Below are 12,278 nucleotides of genomic sequence, written 5' to 3'. Positions count from 1 at the left end.
TTTTGGGTAAATATCAACTCCAAACAACATCTTCACCATCATGTTGACCACTACCAACTCCAAATTTGTAGCCAATCTCACACCAATACCTAGCTTTGTTGATGTCCCACCAAATCACAAATGCTAAATTCTTCAGCCTCAGACTTCAAAATTACTACCCAAATCACACCAATCACCTCATCTTTCGTCTACATCCATCGTCCCTATGGTGTCATCTCTACCGCTAGCCACTGCAACGCTACTCCTGTAGCAGCCTTACCAGCCACTATGCAAGTTCAATTTCAAGATTCATTTGTTTTTTGTGTGGGGCTTGAGTTAGGTTCTCCACCCCCTGCAATTGGAATTTGATTGAGTGTTGATCCACCAACGATTGTGAGAGGGAAGGCGATGGTTGGTTCTCCACGACGGTAGCACAAGTTGGTGGATGGCGGTTGAGCAAATTGAGAGAGAACAGAGAGACAACACAAATAGAGAGATGGTAGAGAGAGGGTCATAAATTTTGGTTTTGAGTGGGGGTGGATGGATGCACTTGATTTTTGAAAGAACAATCTTTTGTACCTCCTTATTAAAATGCAAAGTTAAAAAAGTTTATATGCAATTTTTAGAAATGAAATTTTCCTATGTTGAGCCCCCGTTTGAGCCACATTATTGTAAAAATGAGAATGAAAAATATAGTCGTTATGGGCCCCACACAAGAGATAAAAAGTCAAATATTGTGGCTTGATGTGATGGATAACGATCATATTTTTCATTTTAATGAGAAAATAATATGGCTCAAATAGGCCTAAAATTAGAGGAAATTATAGAAAACCAGGTACTAAAACTTTCAAATTCAAAATTCAGGGGTGAAATTTATTTATGCAAAAATCAGGTATTATATATAATTAACCCACCTAATTCGTTTAAAAACCCTAATCATTTCCCCTCTCTCTTCATTTCACTCTCTCTCTCTCCATCTCCCTCTTGCCCCTGACTCATTTTCTTCATCTCTCTCTCTTTATCTCCCTGATTCCATCTCATGTCTTCGTCAGATGCTGTCGCCACTAGAGCATGTCGTTGTTGTAGTACCCTTCGCCGGTGCTATTGTAATGAAGAAGCACCACGCCATCGCAATTTTTCCTTCATGAATCACCATGAGCTGAGGTAGTGAAATGAAATCGCGAACCAGATCCACCACCCCGGTGGTTAAATGAAATCCTCGGAACACTGTAGCAACCCGCGCAAAGCATAAGTAATTTGGGTTGGTGGCGATTTTGTGGGTTTAGACGGTGTTTTGTGAGATGGCGGCGGCGGCGGCGGCGGCGACGACGATTCTGTGGTGATAGATCTAGAGGTTTGGGTAGGGTTTAGATGGTGTTTTGTGTGTTGATGGTGAGAATGTTTGTCTGGTGGATGTTTTGTGTTGGTATGTGACCACTATTTGACGCATGTGACCAATCATTTAGACAGTGGCTGGTTTGTATTTTCATTTTTAAAACGATTTTTAGTTTTCTTCGAAAACGATCCATTTTTCGCGTTTTCGAAAACGGAAAATGGCCCGAAAATAGCAAACCAACCGCACCCTTAATTATTTGTGATCAACTGTTTAAGTGTGATATAAGAATTTGACAATCCGTGACCAATTAATTTCACCTTGAAGTAATTTGAGACCTGTAAATTTTGGATCTGCGACCTCGAAATAATCTGTATCTAATTAATTTGATGATATGTGATCAGAAAATAAATCAGTTTCCTATAATTATGAATCCGTGACCATTAATCATATAACTGTGACTTTATTATATTTAATTAATAACTATTTTTAATTAATTACATATATACCTGAATTTAAAAATTTTGACGTATTTATCTGATTTGTGAATTGACGTAAATAACACACTTGAATTATGAATTTTTCCCCTGAAATTAAACAGGTCGGATATTGACTGGCCTGAAATTAAACACAGCTGGAACACAACAAAACAGGCCTAAAAACTTGGCTTCGCAAGCCCAATTGTACCCAGCGATAGGCATATGAAAGTAACAAGCGTGCTAAACGGCCGGGGATTTTGGCCTGGATTTGGCCGAACAGGTTAATTGTGAAAACAACTCGCAGTGTTCACCTCTAAATGGATTCCTCAAAACCCTCCATTTTATAGAATCAAGAAAGAGGGAGAGCACAAATTCGATTTGCAGGATTAACACATGAAATTTTTAATGCGAAACCTACTCCTACTGCAACTGCTTTCTTTAGGAAATGCCGACATCTACTCGAGTTTATCGTTAATCCACGCGTTAGTTTTTTCTTTTAATTATTGATTAGGAATTTCGCACATAAAAAGAGAGATTTTAAAATGGGAAGTAAAGAAGAATTTTTGGAGGAGCTGCTCGACGTTGAAATGAAGCTCCAAGATGTTCAAGGTATCATTTTTTTTTTTTTTTTTATGTTAAACAATAATATTTAGATGCCTAATTATTATTTTTTAAAGTTTTTTTAAGGTTATTTTGATGAAGAATATCTTGAGAAAAGTAATTTCCTTCATTTTTTTGTCAAAGAATATGTGTTTGAAAAGAAAAAAAAGTTACTGATCACGTGCAGTCTGTTGGCATAATGCGCGGTTGAAAATGAGGTTGGGGGAAAATGAGTTTTAAAGAATCTGTATCAAACTGGGGCTTAATCTGTTTCTTTGATTATTCAGGCCAAATAAAGTCGTTGCTTGATCATCAAGAAGAGCTGTATGAGAGACAATCTGAACTGAAAGCTCTGTTAGAACATTTTGAATCGTCTAGAAGCTGTGGTGAGGATGAAACTTCTGTTTCCATGAGGAAATGGTCTGGAACTTTCGAATGGGACTCCCGGGCTGATGATATTAGGTTTAATGTTTTTGGCATATCTTCATATCGCGTAAATCAACGTGAGGTTAGTACTTTCCTTCCCATTTTTGTCAATTTTACTTTCTAAGGCTCACTTGAAGAAGAAAATAGGTTGATTTGAAGACATTCTGGTTAAAGAGCTTGTTTGTCTAATCTTTAACGGTTTACTTATAAGAAAATAACTTAGCCCCTGTTTGGTACTGATTTTTTTAAGAATATCTTTCATAAAATGTATTTTTTTTTGGGGAGAACTTGTGGTTTCTTGCAAAATTATTTTAGTGGGAAAATGTTCGGTTGAAAATGAGTTTGGGGAAAAATGAGTTTTAGAAAATATGGACAAACGGGGTCTTACTTTGACAGACTTCTGTTACTTGAAGAAATAAGTAACAAATCCATGCATGCTATTCTTAAGCATAACCAACACTCTTAGGGGTGTATATGTTAAACCATTAATCTTTGCGAATGTGATCAATGCAACACTTTGATATTAATCTGTTTAAATGCTTAACTGAAAGAATGCTCAAAAGTTTTGACAGCCTTAGCCTGGTATTCCAGTTAATTATGTTTCTTTGTCCATTTCCTCCTTTTGGCACAATCGTCATTTGATAGAGTTCAGTACACATAATCCATTTCTTATGTATTAAAACCTCGAAAGCAGATTATTTGATATTACTAGAAATTGAAAGAAATATGTGATGTTACTAATAAATAATACTTTTGCAATGACTTCTCTCATGAAGATGTCCTTGCCACATTGCCACAAGTGGTTGTTTCTGGCAATATCATTGTTTCTCTTCCTGATTGATACTTGGGGAATTTAACAATTAGTGTACCTCAACTGACAATGATGCTTTACTCTCTTCATTCATTCGATTTTCTAAAGCTGATTGGTGTAATCAGCCCCAAGCATGATCCTGAAATTGGTAAAGAGATATGCAAAATAATAACATGGGTTCACTTCCTGATGGTAATAAATTATTGTTTTTGTCTCCAACTGTCCATTCCGAAGGACTTCTGACACCTCAAGAATTTACATCTTCTTCCTAAGGAAATCCCAAAGTAGTACTAATAACAAATTAAATAATACGCAAAATCTCTCTCGTTGTTAGTTATTTGGGTTAATATCAATATAAAAACTAGAAAAAGAAATTGTCCTAATCTACTTACTGAACAAATACTTCTTATAAAAGTTTTAAGTAGGATGAGACAATTTTTTAATTCTGTGGTGCTTATTTAGGGAAAACATCATTGTTTCAGGTCAAGTTATTTTGGTTGCATGCCAATAGAAGATTTATGTTTGTTTACATGCTGCTGATTTTGTCTAAGATTATTCAGCATTAGTCCACCACTAAACAGTTCTTTATAAACAGATTATAAATGCGATCATGAGTGGAAGAGATGTCCTCGTAATAATGGCTGCTGGTGGAGGCAAGAGTCTGTGCTACCAACTTCCTGCAGTCCTTCGCAATGGAGTCACTCTTGTCGTCAGTCCTTTACTTTCTCTTATTCAAGATCAGGTTGGCCTACAGTTTGATGTCTCTTTAGTAGTGAAACAGAACTGTCTCTCTGACTTTGGTTGCACCAGGTAATGAGTTTGGGAGCATTAGGCATCCCGTCATTCATGTTGACGTCAACAACAACCAAGGAAGATGAGAAGTTCATATATAAAGCTCTTGAAAAGGGTGAAGGGGAGCTCAACATATTATATGTCACTCCTGAAAAGATATCAAAGAGCAAGAGATTTATGTCAAAACTTGAAAAATGTCACCATACTGGTCGCCTATCTCTAATTTCTATTGATGTAAGCATACAAATTGCATGATTTTCCTGAACTTTATATGGTGCACTCTGTTAATTGTCCTCCTTGTCTTCTCATTGATGCGAATAAGGCACAGGATAGTTGACTGATGTTACATGGAAAGCTGTGGTGTTGGTTACTATTTTGGGTGTTGGGACAGATAGCAAGTCCAGAATTTATTTAGAAAAAGAACCGCTACTTGGCGATCTACCAGGGAGAACAAAATTTTTGCCTTTATTGGGTTATGCACCAAAGGGGTTTAAAGACTTTCCTTTATCTTTAGCTTTTCTTGGTTGGGAGGTTGTGATATATTCTTGGTCGGGAGATTGTGATTATACATCTAGACTTGTTTTTCTTATACTTACAGAGGGTTACCCGTTATCTTGATGTATGCATATTTTTAGCATGATTAACAAGCTTTCGTTTTTTATTTTAAAAAGTGTATTAATCAGACTCACTCTACTTATCAATTTTTAACTTGTCAAATTGATGATCTATGTAAGTCTTGGATGAGTTATTGATATCGGTGTTCACATGTTACTTGTCTTTATATGTTAGCGAGTTTATTGTGTTGATTTTCTATTAAGCTTGATAAACTGGACTACTTGGAAACAGAGACTGCAGTTGTTGAGAGAACCTAATCTTTGGAAAATTCAAAGGGTGTATATATACCAACTTGGTACAGTGGATTCACGAGGAAACAGAGATGCAACTACGAGGAGATTGTGTTCTTTTGGAACTTTGAGATGTGGAACTTTCTCGCAGTTTGTTCCAGTGGATTACAATTAAATAGAGATTTCACAGTTTTATGGTATACGAAGTTTCAATGCTTTCGTAACTAGGGAAAAATTTGATCGAAAAGATGGACTTCCATTCAGGGTAGGGACTAATATGCTAAGTGGGATAAGCTTTTATAAAACATTGAGAGTTAATTGGGGGTTGATGATAGGGTACAAAGTCTGATTGTTGACAGTTGACACCGGGAGGAGGTGAGATAAGGGAGTGACAAAGATGATGGAGAGGGGAAGGATCCAGGATAAATTCAGGGTTAACAGGATTTGAGAGGGGGGAAAGAGAATATACTCAGTGTTAGGTTTTCTCATATATTTTTGAGAAAATTTTAAGCAGCTATAATTTTGTTTATTTAGAATTTTCTAGACCACAATATTGAACTCTATTTAAACCTTTTATGCTTTATGAGTGGATGTTTCCCTTTTTGGACATTTTGATTGTGGATGTAACGATGGACAAAAAGCTTTGATGTGATAAAGAAACCTCTTGGTAGCTTAGATAATCTATTTTCTACAAAAATTACTTCGTAGCAGACAGTGATCTCAGCGTACTGTTCCATTGTTTTCCATTTCACTTTTTTTGGCGTTCAGTTTATGGTGTAGAAAGAAGGATCATTTTTTTATGTGGGTCCCACTCTTGTTGCGAGTTAAGTACAATAATCTTGTTAATGAGTGCTGAATTGCAATATATTATTCAAGTAGCTNAGGAGTGTGAACAGGTACTTAATATTTTCTCTCTTATTTTATCGTCATTATCATCCGACAAATCTGATGCTCAGAAATCCCTTGTAATTGCTTTGCATGGATGGGTGACTACTGAAATTACGTTTCTCTTGTGATCCTTATCCAAGATGCTATGATTCTTTTTCTTCTTGTCAATAATGTAGGTCGCAAAAGAATTGCGTGACAGGGGGGTTTCGGCTGATTACTATCATGCAGACATGGATGTCAATGCTCGTGAGAAAGTTCATCTGCGGTAAACTAATTCGCAATTTATTTGTTCTTGTTGGTGGACCATGACACTTTCTGCCTGCTTTGTCACATTACTTGCATTTTTATACTGATGGTGAAAGAATAATTGCAATGTGGTTGTGAGGTTATAAAAACTTTTAGGTTATGTATATATCCTTTACTAATTTCATCTTCTTAAAATGGGAAAATTGCATTTGGTTTTAAAGTGGATGCATGAAAAAAAAATAAATAAATAAATAAAGGAAGGATGCTTAAAAGCTCAAATGGTTTGATAAATGTTTAGGGGTATTGTATGAATCTGACATGTAATAGTTCAAATTAAAAAGACTCTAATGGGTTCAGATATTATTAGAAATTACTTTTCCTGCTAGCATTGTATAGTTTTAGTCCAGTTGTCTATTGTTTCGGTTCAGGGAATTTGTAGCATACAAGTGAGATGGAAACATAACTTTATGTTTCTTTATTTCCGGAAAGGAAACTTTAGATAAATTAATATCAAATCCATATCACAGTGATATTTCTGTTATGTGATTAAATTTTGGATCTCGTTCAACCTTCCAAACTTCTCGATCTTGATCTGAATTACTGGCCTTCATGATTGCTAAATGTTGGTCTCTATGTGCTTTATCATATGTTTGACTTAAGTCTCTCGGGTGTCTTTGATGTCATAGATGGAGCAAAAGCAAGTTACAAGTCATTGTTGGCACGGTAGGTGAAGATAAATTCTTCTTCTTTAGTGTCGTGATGAAATTTTTTATATTAAGGTTTCATGCTTTGCAGGTTGCATTTGGCATGGGAATCAACAAACCAGATGGTTAGTGATTGTTGTTTATTTTGTTCTACCTCTTCTGGCTGCTCGCCACTAGCCATGCACATTTTCCTTTAATTTTCTTGCAATATGTGGTTCATGAAACCATAATTTCAAACTCCTTTCAAAACTAAAGAAAAAAATCAAAGATAGCGTTAGAAGGTTCTATACTTGGTTCTGTTGATTGTATTATCTAACCAAGAAGTTTCCATATGTTTTTGAGTGCCTGAGATTCTCCTATTAGTTAGCCCATTATTTGTAGAGTATGAGTTATGAAATCTAAGAAAGAAGCCAGTCTGTGTGTGTAGAAAATGTCTAGATCTCCTTCTAATTCCAAAAATTGAGGCAATTTGCTCATGATGAAGGCAAACACACAGCATTATCCTTCTAGTTTGTGGGCGATTTGAATATATATATATATATATATATATATGTGTATGTATATGTATATGTGTATATATATATATATGTATGTATATATATATGTATGTATGTATGTATATATATATATTTCTTCTGGAAATTATGCATGCTGCAGTGAATTTACCTTTTGCAAATTTTCATCCCTTTTCCTTTCTCTTGTTACTAATTTTTGATTAATAGGGACCCCATAATTAAAATGTCCTGATGTTGTAAAATTTTGGACTTCTGTGGATCTTTCAGTAGACTGAGTGCTGGATTGAATGGAGTGGTTAAAAAGGATTCATGTAGTCGACACCCCAAATTTATTGGGAATGAGGTTCAGTTTGTTGTTATTCAGAGCCTGTTTGACATAACGGCAACAGAATTATCCTTTTGTTTTTTCTGCTGATTTTTAATTGGCACTTATATGCATCTCTCTGAGTGTATGAGTGTGCATATATGTGGTTTTTGTCGTATGAATGATAATGAATATATTTTTGTTACTGTATAATATGATGGTTGCTTGTAGTCAGGTTTGTCATCCATCACAGCTTAAGCAAATCAATGGAAACGTATTATCAGGTTATTGTCCCCCTGTGATAAGATTACTTTTCACTACACTGTCTCTCTTTCTGTAACGTCTCTCATTGCAGGAGAGTGGTAGAGCTGGAAGAGATGGACTTCCTTCTGAATGTTTGTTATACTTTCGAGCAGCAGATGTTCCTAGGCAGGTAGTATTTTGTTTGTCAATTTCTTCATTTTACAATTATTTAGCCCTAGTTTGTTTCCCATTATTTGGCCATTAAAATGAAAAATATGACCGTTCTCCATCACATCAAGCCACCACATTTAAATTTCTATCTTTTGTGTGTGCCCATAAATGCTATATTTTTCATTCTCATTCTTCTATTAATGGGAAACAAACGGGCCTTTAAAATGTTATAACATCTTCGTAGTAATACTTTATCTGCAGAGCTCAATGGTCTTCTACGAAAATTCCGGATTGCAGAATCTCTATGACATCGTGCGATATTGTCTGGTATGATTTTTGTTATTAATTGCGAACCTGAAAAAAAAATAGCTTATCTCACTGGGTCATACTTCTGGTTAACAAAATATTTTCCTTGGAATTTGTGCACTATTAGAATAATATGCCTTTCTGTGAGATCTATTAGTGTAAAAATTCATGTGTGTATACACACACACGCACATATATCTTTATATTCAGTTATCTTTCAATATATTGTTTGTCTGATCTATAGCAAAACTTAGTCAGCTGACTTGGCTTTTTTCATTACGTGATTTAAAGCAAACTATTCAGTGATTTTTGCTATTTACGTGAATATTTAAGTGGCCACCAGGTCCATTGACCTAGATAATAGCACTAGCACACAGTCGATACCAAAGAGATGCCCTGTGACTACCAACTACCTAGAAAATGTAACCACTGTGTTCTACTATCAACTTACCTGAAAATGGTGTTGGCAAATAAATATAAATGCTAAATGGAATATAAAATAATATATGGACTGATCCTCTTCTTATCCATCAGATATTAAGTGAGGCTGTCTCTTGTCCATCAAATTTGACAGAAATCCAAGTAAAAAATCTTTGTCAAAGGTAGATGGAGTTTCAATTGAGGTTTACCAGATACCATTTGGACGTGCACTACTCAATTTTTTACCACAAAATTTAAAGCTTAGGTGATCCTTGTAACCCTTTGTTTGCTAGAAAGTCTGCCACCATGTTCCTTTTGCTGGAAATGTGGGTGACCCTTTTGTTCAAAGTGATCATAATACTTTTGATCTCTCCACAATATATTGGATCTGCCATTGTCCTTCCCCTTAGTTGTTGATTCAGCTTTGGTTTCTTTTACAGACCAAAACACAATGCCGTCGAGGTGCTTTCTTCAGACACTTTACTGAGTCTTTACAAGACTGCAATGGTGCAATTTGTTGCTGGCGACTGTCAATAGTTAATATTACTCTTTTTTCTCAGTGTTTGATTGAAATTCCATGCTAAACATCTACAGTTGTTCTTTCTCAGGAATGTGTGATAACTGTGCCTTCTCTAGTGAGGTCAGGGAATTGGATGTCTCTGGTAAGTATTCCTTTTTTGCTAATCACAATTTTCATTTATTACATAAGTACTGTGATAATAAAAAAATTTCCATGAGGCATCATAGAAACAACTTATATTGAGAAAGTGTTCAAGTGTTTGAGATGAGTGTGGATCTTTCAACCAGAAAAAAGTTTACTATTGCTTGTTAATATCCTGCCTTGATTGGCTGTCAGCAGTTTCTTCAGCCTGCATTTGAAAAATTAAAGTCAGAAAATTAATGCACTACACTTGGAATAATCAAGAAAAACAATGAAATAACAATTACTATGCTTAGGTTGCTCCACGGGAGACCAAAGCAGGAAACAAATGACGAATGAATATCTAGCCCGCCATCTGTGAGGAAAGATTGTATATGTAACGCCCCAATTATTATTGACTTAAAATTTGAGGAGTTACCGATATCATTCCATAATCATATATCAAGCGGAAATAAAATTTAAAACTTAAAAACCTTAATTTATTGAAACTCAAACACTGAATCAAATAAACATAGTGTCATAAATGGAATTAAAGAGAAACATAAAATGTCTTAACAAATTTATTATGGATTCCTAAAAAAATTTCTTTTACTTGGCAACCTGCCCACCACTCAGCCACCATCCACGTTGACCAATCTGACCTGAAATGTTAAAATTGAAGGAATGAGTATTACTCAGTAGGATACGTGCGTCCAAACAATATAATAACTTTTAAAACATGAATTTACAACATTCCATACCATCATTCCATCAAGAGCAATCGGTGATCAATCGAATACTCTAACATATTTGAGATGACTCGAAGGAGATCTCACATTTCATTTCATAAGGACCCGCATGTCAATTAGCATTTCATGAAATAAATCACATAAAAAAAATTATAATATTGCAAGGATGAATCGCTTGCACATAGTAGCCTACCTCGTTTCAATTTCTAGACTTCTGCGGCTTCCTTGAACGTAGTTAAAATGGAGAATGGCTTTCTGCTTTTAAAATATGTGCCAACAATTTTGACTTTTGCAAAATATTTATAGTGAAAAAAAGAGTCTTGGTGCCCTTGAAATCGAGAAACTGTTTATGTGTGTGGAATAGATGGACATTAAAAAAAGCAAGGAAGCTATTGAATTTAAAGAACAAAACCAAAGTTAAAAGAATGGTGTTCTTGGCAAAATATGTGTACGACATTAGTATTTATAGACAACATAAAGTAGTTGATAAGGGTTAGAATTGTATTAGTTATTATCCTCCATAAGGTTGAAATCTATCCAAATGAAGGATAATTATAAATCAAGAGTAATCATTGTGTGATTAGATCTATATAGTTACGATGTGTACAATCTCATTTTTAATTTGTAGAAAAATAAACGGAATTTACCTATTTCATGGGTGAGAATTTAAAAGTGTCCCATATCGCTTTATAATTCAAGATAATGATAACACAAATTATAAGATTAAAACAAAGATAAACTGTATTGTATATGATACAAACCAACTTTGCAAAATTATACAATTCACGTGTAAACCAATGGAAAAAAAAACTGAATTTTCTGTCGTGGATTTCAATTGGATGGCTTGGTTATGGTTAAATCCTTTTTCAAATTAGGGATAAATATGATTATACAATAAAATATTATATTCTTTTGCTAATTAAAAAAATATTCATTTGAAATGAAAATCAATTTCTTATTTGATTTCTACAAAATAATCTTTATTATCTTTTATCAAACCCAGATTGAAAGTGGCCAGCTTCCATATAATTTGATTACACTAGGAATAAAGTCACGTCTAAATACTAAATGAATTTATCTGTTAAGATTTTTTTACTCATAATAATTCTTTAATCATTCTAATCTTAATTTAGTCTTATTCAAATTGATGGTATCTAAATTTTAATATACATAATTAATTACGATCTATCAAATGAGTCTAATATTACTATAGTAATATGGTCAAAATCAATAACTAACATTATTAAGTAGTTATTATTATTATTATTATTATTATTATTCGTCTTTTAATTCAAGCTTTAAAAAGAGCCTAATATTAATAGGGCAATTGATTCCATCAATAGCTAAAAATTTTGACTCAATTAAATAAAAGTATAAATTTATATTTGTTGTCACTTTGTCTCCTCAACTATAAAGATATTCATATATATCCAACTTAGCTATTAGGCATCACCAATTTACTCGTATAAAGGCTTGACTAGACCGAGGAAAAAAAAAAAAAAATTCTAGAGCCATAATGTTTCAAGGTGTTACAGTATACTCACAAAGGGAGAGAATTTGAGCACTAGCTTCTGGACTGAATTTTAGTTGTCTTTCTCGTCTTCCTGGTATTTTTTAATAGCTTCACTGATTAATGCCCACAATTTTCATCCAGACTGATTAAGTGAAGCCCCATTTCCAACAAATTTTGACAATCTATTCTTCTACTGAAGCCCACTTGTCTTGTACTAACTAGAAGACGAGGGGTGAAGAAGCCATTGAGGTCACATTTATCCAATTAACTCATTGACATTGGCCCATCAGCCTTTAGTGCTGCTGTAGTTTTCA

General features: G+C 34.4%; 1 protein-coding gene across 1 annotated transcript; it reads left to right on the top strand.

The window, feature by feature from the left end:
• Positions 1–1,934: 1,934 nt before the first annotated feature.
• LOC111380744 (mediator of RNA polymerase II transcription subunit 34-like) lies at positions 1,935–12,191 on the top strand. Its single transcript, XM_023004376.1, has 18 exons — positions 1,935–2,400; positions 2,679–2,899; positions 4,224–4,370; positions 4,439–4,654; positions 4,754–4,951; positions 5,019–5,039; positions 5,210–5,378; positions 6,034–6,161; positions 6,330–6,418; positions 7,086–7,122; positions 7,195–7,228; positions 8,154–8,206; positions 8,278–8,355; positions 8,598–8,663; positions 9,503–9,569; positions 9,671–9,724; positions 10,020–10,097; positions 11,990–12,191. The coding sequence occupies exons 1-17, from the start codon at positions 2,334–2,336 to the stop codon at positions 10,082–10,084; spliced, it is 1,710 nt and encodes a 569-aa protein (XP_022860144.1). The 5' UTR covers positions 1,935–2,333; the 3' UTR covers positions 10,085–10,097; positions 11,990–12,191.
• Positions 12,192–12,278: the final 87 nt, after the last annotated feature.

Source organism: Olea europaea, unplaced genomic scaffold (genome assembly GCF_002742605.1).
Source record: "Olea europaea var. sylvestris unplaced genomic scaffold, O_europaea_v1 scaffold2203, whole genome shotgun sequence".
NCBI lineage: Eukaryota > Viridiplantae > Streptophyta > Magnoliopsida > Lamiales > Oleaceae > Olea > Olea europaea.
This window is presented reverse-complemented; position numbering and strand designations above follow the sequence as displayed.